The sequence below is a fragment of the Camelina sativa genome, chromosome 12 (genome assembly GCF_030686135.1).
Source record: "Camelina sativa cultivar CO46 ecotype springtype chromosome 12, ASM3068613v1".
NCBI lineage: Eukaryota > Viridiplantae > Streptophyta > Magnoliopsida > Brassicales > Brassicaceae > Camelina > Camelina sativa.
Genome location: NC_141891.1, coordinates 21581805 through 21605907, shown reverse-complemented (window position 1 = coordinate 21605907; position 24103 = coordinate 21581805). Strand labels below are relative to the sequence as shown.

Genomic DNA, 24103 nt, shown 5'->3' with positions numbered 1-24103 from the left:
TTTTGTGAATATTAATAAGGATCCATATGAAACAACATTATTTTGATTGAAATAAGAACCAACATAAATAAAGCATATGTGTAGCAGAACAATCGAGTAATGAAAAGAGAGGCTTCTTTCTTTGACACTACTAAGAAAACAAAATTTCAGATGCAAAATCAAGACTCGGCTTCCACGGAACTTGCTTTAAAACTCAAGAGGTGATTAGACGGGTTTCTTCAATACTTAACCGGGGCAAGAATATCGAGCTGTGATCCGAGCTTCTCTTCCGCAACCTTTTCTGCCTTGGTCCTGAGCTTGTTGAGTTGCTTCTTGCGCTCACACGTCGCTTGTGACCTTTCCTTTCTCTTTGTCTCAAGTTCCTGTTAGAATCAATAAACTCCAAACATCAGTTTCAGTGACCTAACAAATTCTCCAAACAGGTTTTGTATCATCAATAGATTTATGTCTATAAAAATATCAGATTAGCAGTAGCAAAAAAATGAAACAAGTTATTCAAAGTTAAACACGAGAGACTCACTTTAATGGTATCGTAATGGTTCCAGCCAACCTCAGACGATAGACGTCCCAATAAGCAGTACTTGTGACCACTCTGAAGTCTCAAAACCCTGATTAACAAAATCAGCTGATCATTAACACACATTTGGACAGTAACTATTACCAAATCATGAAACAAAACAGAACACAAAAAAACAAAGAGAACTTACTTGAGAGCATCAGGAATAACCCATTCTCTTAACCTTGTCATATGGAGGTGGGATTCCCTCAAAAACCTTCAAGCGAGCAAGTGCAGCAGCACCACGCTTGGTCTTGTGTGGAATCATACTGCCACCACAAAAACAAAACAAAACATCAAGTTCACAAAACTCAAAAGAAAAAAAAAAAAAAAGCAACATCTTTCTAAAAATGCTACATTCCTATTACGCACACAGCAGAGTACATAACACAAATGAGCTGCCCTGTCACTTCAATAGAATCAAATTCTGAACTGATCAAAATATTCACAATTCAATTCTTTGTAATAACTCCAAAAACTAAAGATAAAAACTTAATCTTTGTAGAAATGCTCATTGCTAACACATCAAATGCAAAACATAATTGCACAATTGAACTACTAATTTTCGTACATAACACACTTGAGAGCTGCCATATCTCTGGACTAATCAAATTATCCAGAATTCAATCTTTGTTACACCCCAAAGACCAAAAAGGGGAATAAAGTTTGTATAAATAATAAATGCTACATTTCTATAACTTACACTGAAGATACAAAACATAATTGCATAATTAAACTGCTATTTCTCTTATAAACACAAGAGAAAACATAACTAAGTACTCGAAATCTACGCAAAGAAAACGCATTTGCATTCTCATGATTCTGAACTGATCATAATTAGAAGCATTTCAATTAAATCATATTCTGAACCGATCATAAATTTTGAAAATTCAAGTGAACTAACCCGCGAACTGTGCGCCAGAAGATCTTTGATGGAGCACGAAAGTGAATAGGACCATGAGAAGGCTTAGTGTTCATACGTTTCCTAAGGAATCTCATGTACTTCATCTTTTGCCGAACCAAACCTCCCGAGAGACAAATCTCCTCGCATCGGACGACCACCACTTTCTGTCCGTTGAGCAACTCCTTTGCAAGTGACGACGCAAGACGACCACTCATATGGTGTCGCGCGTCGACGACCACACGCTTCGCGCATATCCCTGACCCTGACACCATCTTCTTCTTCCCTTGAGCTTCCTCTCTGACAAAACTTGAGCTGCGCGTAATATGTATAAACGCACAACACAAGGCTTTAGGGTTTCTTTAATTTTCAAAAATGGGTTTAAAGCCCAAATTCGGCCCACGAAATTAAGAATCCTGAAATGTGTATACGTTAGGTACAAAATGCTGACTGCAGCTAGGCGTTCGGATCAATTCGGTTTGGTTCTTTGTATCTTTTGGAGTTCTTTATTTACTGAGTTGAACCGAACATAACTTTGATTCGGTTATGACAAGGTTCGGGGTTGGTCGTATGCTTTGTCGAACAAAACACTCTACTTCGGTTCAACTATGACAACTTTGGTTGATCTAGTTCCTCGGTTTAACGTTTTTAGACTTTCAGGATAAGGTAAGACGATCATGAAATTTTTCGAAATGACTGGATCGATGACTAGAAGAATATGATTTGACCTTATCTCATAAAATCAATACTACATATTTGTAACAATGGGACAATCGAATACTCTTAGGACTTGGGAGCATCAACCCACTCCTCATCACATTGACTTTAAAGTAGTTCAACATAACAACAAAATGACAAAATGGGCAAGACAACAACGCATTTGAGACAAAAAAAAAAAAAAAAAAAAAAAAAAAAAAAAAAAAAAAAACACTCTATTTCTGGCTATCTTCTAACTACAATTTAGCCTCTGATATTATATACATAAATAAGTGATCCGTTCATGGTTATTTTGCAAATTTCACTTATTGATTAAAGTTTTGTTCGATTAAGTTTTCCCTTGTATGTTTTTTTTAAAAAATTCACTAATAGTACGATTCAATATTGCAATTTTCATCACATTGTGGAAGGCAAATATGTTCCAAAAATCAAAAGCCTAAACTACTTGAATACCCCAATTTTATTAAATAACAAAGCCTCCATTGGCTCTAATAACCTGACCATTGATCCATTCCCCACCATCACCGGCCAAAAACCCTACAATCTCCGAAATATCCTTTGGCTCACCAATCCTCCCCATAGGACAAGCCCCTGCAAGATTCTTCACCAATTCATCACTCTTTCCGGCAAAGAACATCTCCGTCTCAACCGGCCCTGGTGCCACGCAATTCGCCGTAATCCCGCTTCCCTTCAACTCCTTTGCCAACACTTTCACCATTGTCTCCACTGCGGCCTTTGATGCTGCATAAACTCCATAACCCGGTGAGAGACCACCAACCATTGATGTAGACATCATAATGATTCTTCCACCACCTCCTCTCACAACCCTTTTAGCTGCTTCCTTGCAACACAAGAAAGATCCTCTTGTGTTTATTGTGAATGTGTTCTCGAAATCTTCCAGTGTGGTCTCGGCTATTGTCGGATACTTTGGATCCAAAACACCTGCACAGTTCACGAGGATGTGAACTTTAGATCCGAACTCCTGTTCGGTTTGATCAAACAAGTTGTTGATCTGTTCAGGGTCTGATACATCTGCTCTAACTGCAATTGCTGACTTTGGTTGAGATGAGTCGTTTAGTTCTGAAACCAAGAGTTCTGCTTTTGATGAGCTCGAGACATAATTGATGGTGACTCTTGCGCCAACAGAGTGGAGGTGGATCGCGATTGCACGGCCCATACCTCTGGTGGCTCCAGTCACTATAGCTACACGCCCGGCCAGAGGGAGAGATGATGAGCTTCTTGTGTTATTCTCCATTTCTCGTTTGTTCTAAATTTTGATATAAACAAGAAGAAAGGGACCACGGATCACATTTATAGATATAATAGTGACATCGGTGGATCAAAAGGGACACTTTAGTCTTTATCACTTCAGATACAGCCACATGGACGGCGAGTCAACAGTCTTATTTTGAGATTTGTTTTTGTTATACGTAAGCAGTGACGTGTATGCGTTACACTCATTTAACCTGATCATCTTAATTGGAGACACACAAAAAGCGGTATTGAGAAGAAAAAAGTGAAAACCACTTTTTATTCACCAATCAACAAAACAATTCACATTTTGCAGTTTTCAGAAAAAAGTATTTGCGGATTTTTAGAAAGAAAGTACACTAAACCGCTATTCTAAGAACATCAATAAATTATCTAGCGGTTTTTAAAACCGCGATGACCACTGAAATTTTTTTTTCTCTTTTTTTGTTAGTTAACTGAATTTGCTATATATAGGTTACATCTATATCTATAGCTAATAAAATTTTAATCACTCTTTAGTAGAATTTCAACCCATTAATAAAATGTTTTTCAATATTTTTAATTGTATATTAATTATATAAGTGGTCATGTGGTTTAATGTTTATTAATCTATATTCTTTGAATTTAAAAATTTATTAAATTAATAGGTTATGTATTTTATTTATAAATAAATATTCTTAATACATGAAGTATATTACTGTACTGTAATAAAATTTTAATTTAATAACAAAATATTTACTAATTTATTCATATAAATATTATTATAAGAGATAAAGTATACAAATCCATATAAGATATAATTTTCTTGATTAACACAAACCAATAAAATAATTTACAATTATACTAATTATTAATATATGTTTTACTAACATATATCTATAATACGTAATGTACATAAATTTTTAAATTTTGTTTAATGGATCAAATTACAATTGTTAAAGATTTATTAGATTATACAAAATTTATTTTTAAGAAAATGTACCGCAAATAGTTTTTCACCAATCAAACATTGTTTTGTACCACTTATTCTGTAATAACCACACTTGTCCTGCAAATCCATTTGTCCCGCATATACCGCAGTTTAACCGTACCGCACTAATAAATTTTTTGTCCCGCACTACTAAATCCCCGGTTACCATTCGGACCCTTATAGTCTTATGTTATTACAATATTATTAAGAATTTAAGACCAATGACTTCCACAAAAGAGGTTTTCTCAACGCCTTAGTCTTGAATGAAAGCTTACTTTAGGAACAAACATAGAATGAAGATACAAGGTTTGAACAAAGTGGTTAAGCATATAACGAGGAAGCTTTCAAAATACAGAACACTTGTACAAAGAGCAGAGCATCAAAATAAGGAAAGTATCTATGTCGACATATAACGAGGAAGGATCCAGAAGCAAGAGACTTCACAGAGGCTTGGAAGGCACATGGTGTTTCTAGAAGTTCGAAAAGGACTTCATGTTAACAATAGGAATGTAAACATGAAGAAGAAAATTTCCTAAATTAAAAAGAAAAAGGAAGTTTTCCAATTCCTATTAGAAATAGAATAGACAAGCCTAGTTCTATAAATAGGGTGCGAAGGCTTGTTGTAAGCTTCAACACAAACAAGAGAAAATTTTTCCTAACCATTAAGTTTTAGCTTTAAGAGAAAGAAGAGCTAAGAACTTAAGAGAGGGTTGTGAGGTTTCTTTAGAGTTCTAAGATTTGTGAAGAATCTTAGAAAGAGTCTTGAGAGATTAGAAAATTGTTTAGAAAAAACTTGTAAACATATTTTCTATTAATCAAAAGAGAGTTCAAAGAAACATGTGTCTTATCGTTCATAATTCATTAGTTCTCACACTTTCAATTTGTATCAGAGCAGCACTTGTTCGGAATACTACGGGTGAAATTATGTGGACAAGATGGAGAGCTATGGAGATCTGATCAACAACAATAAGGTTGTCTTGGCTGATGGAAACTATGGTTTCTGGAAGTTAAGGATCAAATCCATAATAGGAGGAATTGATCGTCTCGTCCGAAAGACCATCTTAGAGGAATGGGAGGAACCAACTATCAAAGATGAAACTGGTAAGCGAAAACCAAAACCTGAGGCAGACTGGACGGAGGAAGAGCAAAAGAGATCAAAGTACAATTCCAGAGCTTTAAGTGTCATTCATTGCAGTGGTGGGAGAAAGCAATTTGAATTAATTCAGGGATGTGAGACTGCTAAAGAAGCATGGGATATTTTACAAGTTCATTACGAAGGAACAACAAAGGTGCAGAGCTCTAGGAAAGATATGTTGGCTTCCAGATTTGAAAATCTCAGGATGGAGGAACATGAGTCGATTTCGGACTTCAGTTCGAAGCTGAGTTCCTTAGCACAAGAAGCTTTAATTCTCGGAAAGAAGTACAAAGATCAAAAGCTTGTAAAAACGTTTTTGAGGTGTCTACCTTCAAAGTTCATGGGTTACAAAACAACACTTACTATGTCTCATAATCTAGACAGTCTCAAGTTTGCAGAGGTAGTTGGTATGTTACAAGCTCATGAGATGGAACTAGAAGGAATTAAAAAACCTAAAGGATTAGCATTGGTCGCAAATAAAGATTCAGATGTAACTAATATAGAGGACCCAGTAAGTTTACTTGTTCGCAGATTTGATCGAGCACTAAAGAGGGTAGAGCAGAGTCAAGCACAAAGGAGGACAACATATTTCAGAAAAACTACAGAGGATAACAAAGCTTCTAGGAAAAAAAATATGCAGTGTCATGAATGTAAGGGGTTTGGTCACTTCATTCGTGAATGTCCTACAATCAAACTACGAGAAACAAAGTGCTCAATCTGTAGAGGTATTGGACATTCTCAGGATGATTGTGTTAGTAATTCAACAAACAAAAAGGAAAGGTCAATGATCAACATTGAGAATGAATCAGAAGATAACAGCAGTAGTGAAGAGGAGCTCATAAATTTAGTAGCAATGGTAGGGATTACAGAGTTTGAAAACGGAGATGAGGTAACCGAGTCAGAATCAGAGAACAAAGATGAAACATATATCATTCAAAGCTACAAGGAGGTACGTGATACACTTGTAACAGTGGGAAAAGAAAATCAAGAACTGCAGAAAGAAAAAACTCGACTAGAAGCACTAGTTATGACACTTCAGGCTGAGTTAGAAAACGAAAGAAAGATTGCCAAAGATTCTTTGGATTTGATGAAAGAAAAGCTAGTATTATCTGCAAAAGCAGACAGACTTGAAGAAGAACTCAATGAAGAAAAGAAAAAATCTGCTAGGTTGCAAACAGAGCTAGATCAACAACACAAGAAGATCCATATGTTTGAAGGAACAAAACAGCTTGACAAAAGAGTTATGGAAGAACTGAAAAAATTCATAGAGGCTTAGGTTTTACTGAAGGCAGCAAGACCAAGTCAGGAACAACCAATTTTGTATATGTTGGAGTATGTCAATCAGAGTTAGAAACACAAAAAGTCCCGATGAATAGGTCATTGAGCTGTTACTTTTGTCGAAAAATAGGACACTTCAAACGATATTGTCCCAAGTTCTGGCAGAAGATTTATAACTTGAAGCGTCAAGGAAAGTACTATTGGAATGGTTACATAAATCAATTCTGGATTAAGAAAGCTGATATGTATCAGTCGAAGATGAAAACCAACCTTGAAGCTGGGTTTAGATGTAACATGGCGTTAATCACAAAGGAACTAGAAGATTCTGAACCTTGGTTCTTTGATAGTGGATGTTCAAGACACATCACAGGCTCCAAGAGTGATTAACAAGATGTTAAGAAACTAAAGGGAGGAAAAGTAACATTTGGCGATGGAAGTCATGGGATTATAGAAGGAAAAGGAACAACTCATGATTCAGAATTGCCAAAACTTGTCAACGTATATCTAGTTCAAGGATTAAGGGCAAATTTGATAAGTATTAGTCAACTATGTGATGAAGGATTGACTGTTTTATTTACAAAAGTTGATTGCAAAGATTTGGATGATTCAGAAAATGTCAAGTTATATGGAGTAAGATCGGGAAATAATTGCTATATGTGGGAAAGGCATCCAATGAAGTGTTACAGTGCTCAGGGCAATATGAATCTATGGCACCAAAGACTTGGGCATATGAATGTAAGAAATCTGACTACCTTGGTGAATAAAGAGATAGTACGAGGAGTGCCTCAACTTAAAGGAGAAGATGGGATGGTGTGCAGCCCATGTAATCAAGGAAAACAAGTCAAGGTTCAACATAAGAAGGTTCCAGATGTTCAGTCAAAATCAGTATTAGATCTGGTTCACATGGATTTAATGGGACCAATGCAGGTTGAAAGCATGGCTGGAAAGAAATATGTGTTTGTGTTGGTGGACGACTTTTCAAGGTAAACTTGGGTGCGATTCATTCGTGAGAAATCTGATACAATTGGCAGCTTCAGAATCTTAGCATTTCAGCTGATAAATGAACGAGGAGGAATCAAGAAAATTAGAAGTGATCATAATGGAGAATTTCAGAATGACTCAATGAAAGAGTTTTGTGAACAACATGGGATTACACACCAATTTTCAGCACCTAGAACCCCTCAACAGAATGGAGTTGTTGAAAAGAAAAACAGAACATTGCAAGAAGTGGCAAGGGCAATGATTCATGGAAATCAAGTATCTAAGAAGTTTTGGGCAGAAGCTTTGAACACTGCATGCTATATTATCAACAGGGTTTATGTTCGACGGGATACATCCAAAACACCATACGAATTATGGAAAGGCAAAACACCAAATTTAAGTTATTTTCATGTGTTTGGATGCAAGTGCTATATACTGAATGACAAAGACTATCTTGGCAAGTTTGATTCAAGGAGTGATGAAGGGATGTTTCTTGGGTATGCTGAAAGTAGTACAGCCTTTAGGGTTTATAATAAACGCACATGTTTGATCATGGAGTCAGTAAATGTGGTGTTCGATGATCACTCTGGGGCTAAGAATATTGAAGAAGAGTCAGATAGTGATGCAAAATCTGGAGATTTGACTAAAGAAGGTGAAAATGATTTTGAATCAGACTTGTCTAGCTTAAAGAAGAAGGAGACACAACAAGTACACAAAAATCATTCCGTATCAGATGTTATTGGAAACATAAATGAAGGAATGAAGACTAGGGGAGTTCAGATCGATTTTAAAAAGATGACTAGTTACTTTGCAGCACTAGAAACCGTCTACTTTGAGTGTTTTGTGTCAATGATTGAACCAAAGAATCACATAGAAGCTGTTCAAGATGATTTCTGGATAATTGCCATGGAGGAAGAACTAGAACAGTTTGAGCGTAATGATGTTTGGGAGCTAGTTCGTAGACCAATAGATGTGAATATCATTGGAGCTAAATGAATTTTCAAAAACAAGATTGATGAGAGTGGAGTTGTGGTTTGTAATAAAACAAGGTTGGTTGCACAGGGTTATACGCAGATTGAAGGAATGGACTTCGAAGAGACATTTGCTCCAGTAGCAAGACTTGAATCAATTAGACTATTTCTAGGAATGGCGTGTATTCTGAATTTCAAGGTATACCAGATGGATGTTAGAAGTGCTTTCCTGAATGGGATTTTGCAAGAGGAAATGTATGTTGAACAACCCAAAGGTTTTGAAGATCCAGTTAAGCCTGAGTATGTTTACAAGTTAAAGAAAGCTCTTTATGGATTAAAGCAAGCTCCAACGGCTTGATACGAAAGGCTAACTAGTTTTCTTATGGAAAATGGTTACAATAGAGGAAGTGTGGACAAGACTTTATTTATTTTAGAGCAAGATGATGACATCATGATGGTTCAGATTTATGTTGATGAGATTATTTTTGGGAGTACTTCAAAGAAGTTGGTGGACAACTTTGTGAGCAGCATGACACAAGAATTTGAGATGAGTTTGGTTAGAGAGCTTAAATACTTTCTTGGGTTGCAGATTACTCAATGTGATCAAGGAATTTTTATCTCACAAAGTATTTATGCAAGACAACTCCTTAAGAAGTTTCAAGTAAGTGTAAAGAAGCCAAGATACCTATGAGTACTTCATTAAAACTGTCAAGAGATGTCGATGGAAAAGATGTGGATGTTATAGCAATACAGAGGAATGATTGGAAGTTTGTTGTATCTTACTGCTAGTAGGCCAGCTTTATGTTTCAGTGTAGGTTTGTGTGCTAGATATCAGTCAAGCCCAAAACAATCACATCTTGAAGCAGTTAAGCGCATTATCAAGTATGTAAGGGGGACTATCGATCTTGGGATTTGGTATTCTAAAGGATCGAATAAAGGCTTGGTTGGTTACTGTGATGCAGATTATGCAGGGAGTGTAACAGATCGGAAGAGCACTAGTGGAGGATGTTTCTTTTGGGAAATAATCTAATTGCTTGGCTGAGTAAGAAACAGAATTCAGTATCTCTGTCCACAGCTGAATCAGAATATATAGCATTAGGGAGTTGTTGTACTCAATTACTATGGATGAAGCAGATGTTAGCAGATTATGATATGGATTCAGGATTGCTACAAGTGTATTGTGACAATAAGAGTGCAATTGATATTTCTAAGAATCCAGTTCAACATTCAAGAACTAAGCACATTGATGTGAGACATCATTTCATCAGAGAACTTGTTAAAAGGAGGCAAGTTTTGATTGAGCATATTGACACTGAAGAACAATTAGCTGATATATTTACCAAAGCTTTGGACTTCAATCGTTTTTCAACTTTACGAAACTCAATTGGAGTTTGTGAGATGTGAGTTATACTCAAGATGACACGAGAGCTGGTACAGAAGGATGTTGTAATTGGATTTTGGTACAGCTAAATTTTGAGATAATTTAATTGGTGTGGGGTATTTAATTGTGGTTTAGGAGAAAATGATATGATTCTCCCAAGGAGTCGACACTCTAAGGTGGTGAAAGGGATAAACTTTGCATCCAAGAGACTGTGAAGTCCAAAGTATCAAAGGATGTGGAGCGAATGGTCGCACAAGAGCTGCGGAAGACTCCTGATATACCGGTGGATCGATTCTTTGGATATTACACACCAAAAGGGATCGACAACTTGCTGGATATGACGCACCAACAAGGAATGGATAGAGAGATGGATCGAGAGACGCCACAAAGATCTGTGAAAGGATCTATGATAAGTCTGAACCAACCATGAGCATAGATATGACGCACCATGAACATGGAGTTCCAAAAATTACAAGATATCACATCTTGAAAGAGAGAAACTTCTCTGATTTTTACTCAACAAAAAAAAACTTATTTTTTATTCATGAATTAAGCCTCATATAGAGGACATACAACAATTTCCTATAACATTTAACAACTTGGGAATTGAAATTCAATCTCTAAAGTGTGTGTAAGAGAGAGAAAACCACATAAATAAATGTTGTTTTGAGAATGGACGAAAATCTCTCTATTCTTCTTGATTTTGGGCTGACTCCACTTTGTTGGGCTTCTCTGATGGACCAAGATTCTAGAACGATTTGGTTTGTAGTTTAATTCAATCTGGTCTGGTCAGAATCCTTTTTTGAATGGCCGTATGTCTGAATTCGCGTAAGCTGGAGATCACCTGTTTTTGTAAATTGCGTAACTCCTTCATCTGGACTCTGTTTGATCTGATTCTTCTTCGAGTAGTTTTGTAATTGAGCTGAGCACATTCTCCAAGTGGTTTTAGGAACAAATTCCTCGTGGTTGAGCAGATACGCATCAAACAACGAACACATGTTCTGACGCTTCCCATTATCATATCATACTCTCCCTCTTGAAAAAAAGGATTTGCCCTCAAATCCGGATACTATTCTTTTTTTATTTATTTATCAAAGTAAAGAAATAAAAATAAAACATAAATAGAAGATGAAGAGATGAGAAAATGAATGAAAGAAGATGGAGAGATGAGAAGATGATAGAATAATAGACCAAGCTTAGAGTGTTGCTCGGATACCACTTGATACGCCCAAATTCGATGATCACTCAGCCGGATTAGAAAAGATAGAAACTCGCCAGGGTACAAGGTACAACAAGGGAGATTTGATGGATTGAGGGGTCGCACAACAGTTGTGGAAGGCTGCTGATATTCCCAACTCCAATCACTGCTAGATATGACACACTAGTCCAACAAGAGGAGGCTGTTGCTTGGATATTACACACCAAGAAACAAAGAAATGTTCTAGACAAAGAACAAAGAGATAGACTCATAAAATGAAAAGGAAATTGATTGATGATTCTCAAATGAGATTACATGTGTTTATATAGGGTTTAAGAAACTTGGTAACAAAGCCAAGTATTAATTGTTCTTGAAACTAAAAAGATAATAAAGATAGTAAGTTGAATGAAGATTCAACCCTTGGTGCATGTTTCTCTTCCCAAGGTGTCTTTCCCAAGGTGAGTTGAACTCCATTTTCGTCATCCTTCTTTGACCACAAAATAAAGTGATTATTTTGGGCTTTCTTGGACTTGTATTAGGCTCAAAGTGGGCTGGACTTGATAGATATCATCCCCAATAGAAATTCCCATGTTCTCTTTGGCCATAAGCTCTTCAATTAACCCATTAAGTGCATTCTTGAACTTCTTTCCCTTTGACTCCTTGGTCCAATTTGCTGATGAGAAACAACATGGGCTGTAACATTTCTTTACCTTGGGCTTAGTAGAAACAACACTTGGTTGCCATACATAATTCTGGAAGCTCTTAAACCAATTGGTCCTAAAACTCTTCAAGTGAACGACTAGATTAACCTCCTTTGGCAAATGGAATGTATCCCAAATGGTTGTTTGGCTGGAAGAATTGATCTTCAACTTGGTTCGTGTTGAACAAGGCTTAAGGATCTTCTTGGATGGTCTCATGATCATATCAGAAAACCGATATCATTGGTTCATATTTTTAATAGGAATTGCTCAAGATTATAATATGATGGATATAGGAGAGATATTGAGATTATTAATATATTCTCTTCAAAGCATCGAGTATATCGAAATTGTTTTTGAGAAAGGAAAAAGAAACGGTGAGGAGGATGGTGAAAACAAATCGGAGTGGATTGGTGCGAGGAAGAAGAAATCCCCATGTGTCTCGGGTCGATGGTGATGTAAATCGACCTCAACTAACTGATGATGCAAGTGATGATGAAGAACAGTCTCGAATCATGTCCTTTGGATCTAATCGAGAATCCGATAAGGAAAATTCTAGTGATGAGGAAATGGAGTTTCTTGGAGAGGAAAACGGCAAAGAAGTGGTCTCAGATTCTGATGAGTTTGGATTTGAAGAGGTTTTTGTACAGGAGCAACTCGAGCGTAACATGGAGATACAAAGGAAGAAGAAACAGTTTGCTGGTGTGTCTGTCAAAAGGAAGGGGTCTACTTCCAAGGCTAAATGATTGAGAGCTGACGAACCTAGCAGCAGGAATGTTCGTGCGAAGACTAAGTTTCGGTCTGATCTGTTTGTGTCTAAAGCTGCTCAAGCAAGGTATTCCAAGTTTTTCTCTAGAAAAATTACGGCTGAGAGACAACTGGATTTCTCTCAACCTGATGAATTTGGGTTTATTAGTTAAATTATGGATTTAGGATTGCATTGTTCAGTACAAGATCTTTCTGTGTATGCTAAAGAAGTGGTGTGCGAGTTTTATGCTAATATGCCGAATGAGAAAGCTAGAGATGGTATTCAGGTTTTTGTGAGAGGACGTTGGTATGAGTTTTCTCCTAGTGCTATTAATGAAACGTTTAATCTTGCTCCATTTACTCAAGCTGAAAAGAAAGCAGATGCAGCAGTAGATAAGTTGACTAATGATGAACTTGCAGCGGTATTGAGTGGCAGAGACAGAACGAAGTGGAAGAAGTTGGAGATGAGGAATTTGCATGGAGAGGTTGCTGCTATTTTAATGTTGGTAGCTTTTAATTGGGTTCCATCTGTTCATAGGAATCATCCTTCAGTTAAACGAGGATAAGTTGTTTATAAGATAATTCAGGGTATCCGATTTGATCTTGGGCAGCTAATTTATGATCAGATTATGGATATGAGTTGGAGTGATGCTACTCGCTATGTGGTTTTTCCGAGAACAATTTTTGAGACACTTAGGTGTCGGAAGGGTCCGCTTGAATGGACAAATGATGAAAAAGAAGTGTTGACTGAGTATTATACTAAAGATGTCAGAACTGGACATGCTTATGCAGTTAAGCACAAGTTGCTTCCAGTCAGTGAAGAACCAGTACTAAATTCTCCGTCTAGAAGGCAAGCAGGTGAAAGATCTTCTTCTACGACTGATGTGATTCAACTTGGTAGCATTCGCGTGCCGCAGATTGGTCAAGAAAATGAGGAGATTACATATGGTGCATTGTTTGATACTGCTCAGGCACTCTAGAGACTAACTGATATAGTTCACAGGCTGATTCAGAACCATCCTTTGTCAAAAATGCTTTGAGTTTGTTTTTAACTGTTGTGCTCTCAAGCAGGTGGAGAAGGTTTGTCAAGGAGAACAACAATTCTGGGGGAGCAACAATTCTGAGGGAGCTATGATTATGGGGGAGTAATAGCATTTTATCCTCTTGTTTGCAAACTCGTTTTAATTTCATTTTGTTTAAACTTGTTTTGTTTTGTGTCGTGGGTGATAAACTTGAAGTTTGACTATCGGTTATTAATTTAAGACTTTGTTCGAGGTTTTGGTCTTAAGTCTAAAAAGGTCATGAAAATGTTTGTGGACAAGCTAATGAACAAATTCATGAGAAGCACAAAGTTAAAAAGGGAGAGATTGAAGATGCAAGGTTTGAACAAAGTGGTTAAGCTACTTCAGAAGGATAGAACACTTGTACAAAGAGCAGAGCATCAAAATAAGGAAAGTATCTATGTCGGCATATAACGAGGAAGGATCCAGAAGCAAGAGACTTTACAAAGGCTTGGAAGGCACATGGTGTTTCTAGAAGTTCGAAAAGGACTTCATGTTTACAATAGGAATGTAAACATGAAGTAAGAGGAAAATTTCCTAAATCAAAAAGAAAAAGGAAGTTTTCCAATTCCTATTAGAAATAGAATAGGCAGGTCTAGTTCTATAATAGGGTGCGAAGGCTTGTTGTAAGCTTTATCACAAACAAGAGAAAAGTTTTCCTAACCATTAAGTTTTAGCTTTAAGAGAAAAAAGAGCTAAGAACTTAAGAGAGGGTTGTGAGGTTTCTTTAGAGTTCTAAGATTTGTAAAGAATTTTAGAAAAAGTCTTGAGAGATTAGAAAATTGTTTAAAACAAACTTGTAAACATATTTTCTATTAATCAAGAGAGAGTTAAAAAAAACCTGTGTCTTCTTATTTTGATCGTTCATAATTCATTAGTTCTCACACTTTCACAGAATGATTTTTATTTTCTAGTCGTTGGCGTCATTAATAGATCACAGTGGTGGAAGACATATTCGCAGTTACGAACAGTAACACGATAATGATGAAATTAGATTTGTTTTCATTCATGTTATCGGTTTATTGATACTTTGATGATAAGTACGGGCCACTAGCGATCAAAAAAGTACAACATAGTTTTAGATTTCAAATTATTTATCTATAGCTGAATGAACATATTCGTCGTCATTTTGTCTTTATTATCAAACTTATGCGTAGTAAGGAAAATTACAATACCACTACTTAAGATACCACACGTTGGTTGACAAAAAAAAAAATACACGTTATCATTTTGTCTCTATTTTGTAGTTCTATTCTCTATATTGCAAAGGCTGTGATCACGGGTTCAGATGCAAATCAAAAGAATCAAGAAAGATTTTCCGTTTTTCTTTTTACAAAAAAATGATTTTCGGTTATTCTGATTTGAGACATTTTCATCTCTTTTTTTCTTCACAAAAATGTAATTTTTCATCTTTTATAAGAGGAAAAATAATGAGAAGATAGTATTAAGAGAAATTTCGAACTCTGATGTCTGATGATCTTATTGGTTTTAGTCGTCACACATGACACACGCATTTGTATATTTGATTTGAATATACCAAGAGAAATCTAAAACTAAAAATGAGATAGCTCATAGAGCTCTATTGAAGTGCATAAAGAAAAGTGAAAATGAATAAACTAGATTGTCACCAAGAGATTATGATTTGATTTAACTTCATATAATGATTAAAGAGGAGAGTTACCACAAGAGGCAACTCTCAAAGATACTTCTCTTCTCCACATTACACAAGTTTATATATGATTCTATCTTGATGGAAACCCTAAACACATGGGCTAATGGACTGCTTCTTAAGACACTAATTGGGCCTTCAATATGTGCTCTAATATCTATAGCCAACAAAAAATTTTTAACTCAAAAACTAACTACACTAACCATTAAAAGGTAATATATGCTATATAAACTATAATATATACTATTTTATTTCTCCACCACCATTTCTATTACCACCATCGCCGGCAACCACTGCCAGTCACCCCCATCGGTAACCACCGCCAATCACCGCGGTCGGACATAATCGTCTGCACCATCGCCAGCAACCACCGCTGGCAACTTCTTCCGGCCTCCGCCACCGACCATCAGCCACCACTACTCTCTGTTGTACCCACGATCTGTCATCTCGGGCGATAGGCAAAAGGCCTAGGCCGGGCGCGTCTAATGGGCCAAGAGCGTATTACTGATCGGCCCATCAGGCCCAGAGAAAGGAAGAGAGCGCGGAGATGCTTCGCGTTGGTCAGCTCGCAGCTCGGGCTTGGTCAAAGATTTCCGCATTCAAGAGGATTAATTAGGATACGCAAATCGTGTCCTATTAATTATGCATTAATTAGACAACAAATTGGTCGGTATAAATATGTAAGGGAGGAGTCTTTTGTAAGGGATCGAACAAATATTCAAAAACAAGCAATATAGTACAAATTCTCAAAACTCTCTCAATTCAGTTTGGAACTCTTAAACGGTGATAAGCTCCTCCGCATTCGAATCATTTCGGAAGGAGAGAATTGATTTCAGTTCTCACATTTGGCGCTAGAAGGAGGGGAGTTATCGCCTGACTCTCATTAGTTCCGACTTCATTTACAAATCCACTACACACAACCACCACTATGGCAACCGATTCTCCTAATCAGGAATCCCTGGAGGTGATCCAGAAGCTCTTGTAGGACTTGTCTGAGAAGTCCGATCGTCAGCAAGCCGCCTCCGCCGCTCTTACCGAACATTTTGACAGCTTGGAGGGTCAGGTCTCCACCCGTTTGGAGGAAGTCACGACGTCAGTAGCTGACCTCTCAGCCTCCCACCGCGCGTACGCCGATCGGGTTGATCTCCTGTCCTCCGACCAAAACCCACGTCGACGTGCTTTGGATTTTTCCGGTGTTACTCCACCTTCCACCTCGCAGGTGGCAGCAGCAAATGTCACTCCGCGAGATTCTTTCCCACCTCAAATCAATAAGCAAACCGCGCCACCGCTGGTTGGCGATGGCCACACTCCGGTTCATCCTGGTTCCGCCAGATCTTCCGAGGTCCCAATCCGTCTTCCTCTCCCTGTGGATGGAAACACTTCGACTCCGGGGTATGTTACCAATCCCGAGATCTTCTGCATGCAGAGCGAAATCCGGGACATGCGGTCCGTGATGCACAGTGCAACACTTCAGCTCCGGATATCTTTCGAGTGATCGAGGAGTCGAGACGAACTCCTTTTTCCGATCAAATAGCCCGAGTCCGCATCAAAGATACTGGCAAAATTAAGTTCTCGAGCTACGAAGGAAAAGGGGATCCGACCAATCATCTTAAGACCTTCTTGTTGACAGATAGCCGGGTGGACCTCGAGCCTCACGAAGCAGACGCTGGGTACTGCAAGCTGTTCGCAGAAATGTTTTATGGACCGGTACTACTTTGGTTCGCGTCTTTTTGCAGCCGGCTCCATAACAAATTTCACCGAGCTGTCAACCTCGTTCGTCAAGCAGTATTCAAGCCTAATCAAAACCGCGGTGACAGATGCTCAGCTTTGGAACTTAAGCCAAAAGGCTGGGGAGTCTCTCCGGTCTTACATAACAAAGTTCAAGGAGATCCAGGTCAAGATTCCAGGACTCTCGGACTCCACAGCCCTGGCCGCGCTTAAGAACGGCCTCTCGCACGAATCTCGCTTCCGCGAAGAGTTGTCCATGAATCGGTTCCCAACCATTCAGGACGCGTTACACCGGACATCAAACTGGATAGTCGCAGAGGAAGACAAAATTGCCGCTGCGCAAAAACAAAACGCTCCGCCCACAGGAAAACCACGGTTCAAAGCGCCCGCCAAAAAGACTCCGCCTACGACTCTGAAGTCCGGGCCGAGCACGTTCGCAGTCACTCAATCTCCTAAAAAGAATTCTCCAAAGAGTTCACCGTCCAAACCTCCATTCTCACCGCGCTCCAAGAGTGGTGTACTCCCAAGTAACAAGTGGGTCCGAGATGAGGACACGTACTGCGAGCTCCACAAAACCAACAGTCATTCCACTCGTGATTGCAAGAAGCTGATGCACCTCCTCGCAGAAAAGTATGTGGCGGGAGAAATGCCAAATGTAACAATCGAGGAGTTGGAGCAGAAAGCGACTCCCGAGGTGGACGAAGATGCTCCACCTTCAAAGAAACCGAAGCAGTCCGATGGCAATGAAACCCCCAAGAAAAGAATCGACGTGATAATGGGGGGGATCGCGCCTCTTTCGGAACTCCATCACTGCGATCAAAGACCATCAGCGGAAGCTCACCAGCCCCCAGCCGAAGCGAGCTAAGGTTGCAGCAAGCGATCTACCTGAAGTTTCTTTCTCCGAGAAGGAAACTGAGGAGCTGGACACCCCGCACGATGACGCACTCGTCATTTCACTTGACTTGGCGAACCATGAGGTCTGCCGGATCTTAATTGACACTGGGAGTTCGGTGGACTTGATTTTCCTCGAGATGCTCGCTAGAATGGGTATCGGGAAAGAACACATCATGGGACCGCCCTCACCTTTGGTCTTGTTCACAAGCGAGACGTCAATGTCGTTGGGCACGATCACGCTACCGGTGTCCACTCAAGGAGTGGTTAAATTTACGGTTTTTGACCGACCTGCGGCCTACAACATTATTCTGGGAACTCCCTGGCTCTACCAGATGAAGGCAGTAGCCTCGACGTACCATCAGTGCGTCAAATTTCCGACCCCACAAGGAGTCCGAGAGATTCTAGGAAGCCAAAGGACGGCAAGGAGCTGCTATCTCGCAAGTCACAAGCTCCTGGTTCAATAGCAACCACAGCTCGAGGTCCCGAAGAATCCAGTTCGGAAGCAGTTAAAAGGTGACCTCACTGGGTCCATTTTCATCAATGATAAGTTTCCGGATCAGGAAATCAAGATTGGAGTAGGATTGGATAGCGAGCTCCGCGCCAGTCTGATAACCTTCCTAAACGAAAATATGGCCACCTTCGCGTGGTCCGTAGACGAGATGTCCGGTATAAGTCAAGAAGTTATCTCCCACGAGCTGAATGTGGACCCGACGTTCCGACCTGTAAAGAAAAAGCAAAGGAAGCTGGGTCCTGAGCGAGCTGAAATCGTCAACAAAGAGGTGGAACGCCTACTGAAGGCGGGACAGATACGCGAAGTGAAGTATCCTGAATGGCTCGCAAACACGGTGGTAGTCAAAAAAGAAGAATGGAAAATCACGAGTTTGCGTTAATTTCACCGACCTGAACAAGGCATGCCCCAAGGATAGCTTTCCACTTCCGCATATCGACAGGCTAGTCGAGTCCACTTCGGGTCACGAGCTGATGTCATTCATGGATGCCTTCTCCGGCTACAACCAAATCCTTATGAACCCGGATGACCAGGAGAAGACTGCATTCATTACGGACCGCGGGATTTATTGTTACAAGGTGATGCCTTTTGGGTTAAAGAATGCGGGAGCAACTTACCAGAGGCTGGTAAACCGTATGTTCGAACACCAGCTCGAAAAAGACCATGGAAGTCTACATCGATGACATGCTGGTAAAGTCAATGGAAGCTAGCTCGCATCTCGCGGATCTGAAAGTTTGCTTCGACATCCTGAATCAGTTCGGGATGAAGCTTGACCCCACGAAATGCACTTTTGCAGTCCCTATCTTTCGAGCTGGATTTACTTCGCTCGCCTCCTGACGAACCAGTCCGAGCTCGGCTCTTCTCACGAAAAGACGAGGAAGTCTCAGGTTCCTTCCTCTTTTTGGACGAGTCCGCCCGCTGGGAGCTGACCTCGGCGGAGGGAGTAATAACCTCTCGCGGCTCGTCACTGGAGTCCGCTACAACAATTACGGCAGGCTCGGGCGAACTGGACAGGGACCCGGAAGCCCCCGTAAGAGGCTCGGAAGGGCCAGCATGGGGTGCCGAAGTCCCGTCTACCTCAGGGGTAGAGGGACAGACTTCTTAGGGAGGCGAGCTTTGCCCTCGGCAAGCGCTGCCACCATGTTCAACTTCGCCTCCTTCTCAGCGAGTCGGCAGGCCCTTTCCTCTCTATAATTCGTCTCCGAAGTGCTTATTGGGTCAGAGCAAACGAGAGAACGTCCCCTGAGCCGCGCTGTGGATTCTCTAATCCTTTCACACGAAAATGAGTCCCAGGCGATCTGACCCTGGCTGCAGAACCGCGAGAAAAACTCTACAAAAGTAGGGCAAAGCAACCCGTGCTCGAAGTGATCTGAGACAGGAACGACAAGGAGTAAGTAACAGAAAGAAAAATAATATATTAAGGACACCTAACTAAGAGCACCGTTCTACCAATTTTCGAAGTCCACTTCGATATGTGTGAACTTGTGAGGTGGCCAAAAGTGAGCTCGTTGACCGGGAAGAAAAAGTAAGACTTCCGCCACTTCTCATCTTTCTCAGGAAGGTCGTCGAAGACCTTCACTCCGGAAAGCGGACTTACGTAGAGCGTGCCCTTGGTGCGACCTGTCTTCACCGTGTACACTTGAAGAAAGTTGGCCAGGGATAGTTTGTAGTCAAACTCTTCCCCCAGAATTTGAAGACACATGACGGTTCGGATGAAGTTCGGGCACATCTGGGGGAGAGCGAAGCCCAGTTCGAACATCATCTTTACGATGAGTTTGGGGAGGGGAAATGACAGACCGCACGCAGAGAAGAATATCTCAAACGCGCAGCAATACCCTGGGGGAGGACTCTCCGGGGACTCGTGAGTCTCCGGAACTTAATCTCGATCTCCGGCGGAATCCCAGTGGACCCTCTAATCTCGGCTATATTCTCTGCCGAGAGAATTGATGGCTGGTGAGGGCCGTATACGCTCGGAATCAAAGGTTTTGCGGCTTTACCCGATGAAGATTTCGGAGGAGACATATCTTTCGAGTAATATGTGTGAGAAGAGGAGGGAAGTTGAAGAACTTTCCGGCGAAAGAAAAGAAACTAACAGGAGAGGAGAGAAATCGCAGAGCAAAAAGAAACGAAAAACTGAGAATTAAAAGTGGAAGGGAGAAATCGGGTGAGGTTACCTTTATACACGGAGCCGGGAGCAATGATTGCATGGGGAAGTGAAAGGTCTCGTACCGCTTTCTCTCTCTCTTATAGCTAACACGCCACCTAGTGGGCCCCGAAGCTTGTTCGGGAAAGCAAATCTCATCATCACCACGATCAAATCATAGAGATATGGGGAATATTCAGTTTCCCGAAATTGATCGCTTGAAGGTCAAAAGTCCCCCGAACTGCTCAGCTCGGGAGACTTGGGGGACAACTGTTGTACCCACGATCTGTCATCTCGGGCGATAGGCAAAAGGCCTAGGCCGGGCGCGTCTAATGGGCCAAGAGCGTATTACTGATCGGCCCATCAGGCCCGGAGAAAGGAGGAGAGCGCGGAGATGCTTCGCGTTGGTCAGCTCGCAGCTCGGGCTTGGTCAAAGATTCCCGCATTCAAGAGGATTAATTAGGATACGCAAATCGTGCCCTATTAATTATGCATTAATTAGACAATGAATTGGTCGGTATAAATATGTAAGGGGGGAGTCTTTTGTAAGGGATCGAACAAATATTCAAAAACAAGCAATATAGTATAAATTCTCAAAACTCTCTCAATTCAATTCGGAACTCTTAAACGGTGATAAGCTCCTCCGCATTCGAATCATTTCGGAAGGAGAGAATTGATTTCAGTTCTCACACTCTCCACTACCACAATACACTAAAATGGTAATTTTACTTTACCTTCATCCTCATCTCCTAATTTTTTTGAATATGGTGTTATATTTTTAATTTTATTTGTGTTTTTGGTTGGTACACAAATTGGCCCTTAATTTGAAGTACGCCTCAAGCACAGCTAGCCATCTATTCAAAAGAATAAAAAAAATGCACAATTTAAAAAGACTGCACAATATCAAGTGGTTATGATTATGCTGATTCTATTGCCCAAGGCCCCCAAACAAAGATATGGTCAAGTTACCAGAGGAGTGAGGGACCTTGTCAAATGGACAAAACATCTTACAACTGTTGTAGGATTTATAGTGGCCCGCCTAAGTTAGACTTTCTATGGTTTATGTCCGTGTCCATAGCACTGTTGTATGAAAACATCTTAGAACTCTTAACTATTCTTAACTAGGAGAAAATATTCAATAAGCGGTAAAAAATGGAGACTACCAAGTTGTTGCTAAATATTTTGTAATTTCTATTGTGGGAAATATTATGGCGTTTGTGTCCAAAAATCCAAGAATCATGGCGTGAATAGTTATAAAATATATATGACGGTGAAAACACGTAAACTAAATTTGGAAACGTTTGGTAAAATTTTTGTAATAGTAACGAGCTTGGAGCTGATTCACGTTAAAACACGCCCTGGTCCTCCACGGTCTTAAGGACATTACTACCCGTTGTACGGGGAGGTGAACCGGTTGTTGCACTCATAGAACTCAAGGCGGTGACGACATCACTGATTAATGGTCGAACTATTGGTTCTTCATGCAAACACATTGCCGCTACTGCTACAAATTGGTTCAGACTTTTTTCAGGGAACTCGCCTTGGAGAAGTGGGTCAGCTAGCTCTGGGAATCGATTTGGTTCTCTGAATATCGGTTGTGCCTAAACATAAATTATAGATGGTAAAGTTAATGAATTAAAAGCATAAAAGGCTCGAATAGGTTTTTATTGGTCCATGCGGAAATCAAGAAGCTTCAATGTCACTAAACAATCCAATTTTTGAATACCCCATATATGCTGATAAATACGAAAATTTATCAAGAAGTTAAAGAGAGTTACCCAAGTAACTAGATTTTGTTCATGACTCGTTCTCGTTGTATCGATAACTCGTTTACCAGTTATGAGTTCCAACAACACAACTCCAAAACTATAAACATCGGATTTAACCGTTAGCTGACCGGTTTTCTGATACTCGGGAGCGCAATAACCGTAAGATCCTATAACTCGGGAAGATACATTTTGTGTGTCTCCAACCGAACCAAGTTTTGCCAAACCAAAATCTGATAATTTTGCATCAAAATCTTCATTAAGCAATATATTTGACGATTTAAAATCTCGATATATCACCGGAGGGTTTGCCTTTTCGTGGAGATACGCAAGGCCTTTTGCGGCTCCTAAGGCAATCCGTATCCGAGAGTTCCAATCCAGTGGTTGTTGTTCCGCTCCAACATCTGGTTCAGTTAGATGATTAAACCGGTAACGATCATAATACAAAATTCTAAATTCCCAACACCAAGGAGTGAGCAAAAGAAACCGGTTAAGGGATTGAGGAAAATATACCAAGGAGATGATCTTCGAGGGAACAAAGAGGCATGAACTCGTAAACAAGAAGTCTCTGGTCTCCATCAAGGCAATATCCAATGAGGTTGGCAAGATTGGGATGATGAAGAAGACTCAACCTAAATATCTCAACCAGAAACTCTCTATTCCCTTGTAATCCATTACGGTCAAGTTGCTTCACAGCCACCACCTAAAGTCACCATTTAACAAACAAATAGTACGTAGTCTTGTTGTCTCTGGATTCTTAGACAAAAGCCATTGATTAATAAAGGAGCTCTCTCTTTTTTCTTACTTTATTTTTACCTGTCCTGTCTTCTCCAACTTTCCTTTGTAAACCCTCCCGAACCCTCCTTCTCCGATCAAGAACTCTTGCCTGAAGCTGTTTGTCGCGGTTGCTAACTCACGAAATGTGAAACTCTCTGCCTCGATATTGTTTGGTGATTCTTTGTTCATCGTCACCGCTTCCCGTGTTGCTATCTGCCTCCGATCATACGGAACAGCCATCGATGAGCCTTCATCCTCTCTACTTTTGTTGTTCATCGATGGACTCAAGAAACAACTCATTTCAAAAGATTATTCAAAATCTCAGCTAAAAACTTAGGTTTGTAGGATCTTTCTTGTTTAGTTTAAGATGAAAAAATCTTGAGAAATTTCATGATGGGGTTCACAAGAGAAACAAAAAGTTTGACAGAGATACTACAAGACCCTGTTTTAATTTATTTATCCAGACTTTGATTATGTTTTGTTCTTGAACGTCAGATGTTTCTCAAGAAAGAAGACATGTTTCTACGATGAAATAGAAACGAACAAGACAACTTCATGATGAGAGATGTGACAAGGTTGTTTGTTTTGGTTATAAAACGACCATTAAACCGCTTAGGGTTTGAGGAAATTAATAAAACAGAGAATCTTTGCTAACATTTTCCAATAATAAATTATATATTGATGGTGAATTTCTTATTTTAGAATTTTTTTTTTGTTATCTACATGGTTTCTTATTTAGCTTAAATAAGTGTAATATATCGCTACAAGATAAC

The 24103-nt window shown here is 39.7% G+C and overlaps 2 protein-coding genes and 2 pseudogenes across 4 annotated transcripts; 1 reads left to right on the top strand and 3 right to left on the bottom strand.

Moving 5' to 3' along the window:
- Nucleotides 1-27: 27 nt before the first annotated feature.
- LOC104732451 (large ribosomal subunit protein uL13x-like) lies at nucleotides 28-1773 on the bottom strand (annotated as a pseudogene). Its single transcript, XR_015575266.1, has 4 exons — nucleotides 1461-1773; nucleotides 708-825; nucleotides 521-608; nucleotides 28-362 (listed from the first exon to the last, which is right to left on the bottom strand). The product of XR_015575266.1 is annotated as a large ribosomal subunit protein uL13x-like (transcript).
- An 843-nt stretch (nucleotides 1774-2616) lies between these two features.
- LOC104732452 (NADPH-dependent aldehyde reductase-like protein, chloroplastic pseudogene) lies at nucleotides 2617-3449 on the bottom strand (annotated as a pseudogene). Its single transcript, XR_015574263.1, has one exon. The product of XR_015574263.1 is annotated as an NADPH-dependent aldehyde reductase-like protein, chloroplastic pseudogene (transcript).
- Nucleotides 3450-17213: 13764 nt separating this feature from the next.
- On the top strand, nucleotides 17214-18600 carry LOC147930864 (uncharacterized). The gene is made up of 2 exons (XM_087477065.1): nucleotides 17214-18011; nucleotides 18073-18600. The coding sequence occupies exons 1-2, from the start codon at nucleotides 17214-17216 to the stop codon at nucleotides 18598-18600; spliced, it is 1326 nt and encodes a 441-aa protein (XP_087333191.1).
- Nucleotides 18601-22015: 3415 nt separating this feature from the next.
- Nucleotides 22016-23890, bottom strand: LOC104733750 (putative serine/threonine-protein kinase PBL24). The gene is made up of 4 exons (XM_010453303.2): nucleotides 23370-23890; nucleotides 23067-23256; nucleotides 22566-22957; nucleotides 22016-22388 (listed from the first exon to the last, which is right to left on the bottom strand). The coding sequence occupies exons 1-4, from the start codon at nucleotides 23628-23630 to the stop codon at nucleotides 22134-22136; spliced, it is 1098 nt and encodes a 365-aa protein (XP_010451605.1). The 5' UTR covers nucleotides 23631-23890; the 3' UTR covers nucleotides 22016-22133.
- Nucleotides 23891-24103: the final 213 nt, after the last annotated feature.

Coding starts and splice junctions, on each gene's coding strand:
- LOC147930864 (XM_087477065.1), top strand. CDS start 17,214: ATGGACCGGTACTACTTTGGTTCGCGTCTTTTTGCAGCCGGCTCCATA. Junction 18,012..18,072: donor CCCCCAAGAAAAGAATCGAC/GTGATAATGGGG, acceptor AAAGACCATCAG/CGGAAGCTCACCAGCCCCCA.
- LOC104733750 (XM_010453303.2), bottom strand. CDS start 23,630: ATGAGTTGTTTCTTGAGTCCATCGATGAACAACAAAAGTAGAGAGGAT. Junction 23,257..23,369: donor AGTTGGAGAAGACAGGACAG/GTAAAAATAAAG, acceptor TGGTGACTTTAG/GTGGTGGCTGTGAAGCAACT. Junction 22,958..23,066: donor CCTCGAAGATCATCTCCTTG/GTATATTTTCCT, acceptor TAACTGAACCAG/ATGTTGGAGCGGAACAACAA.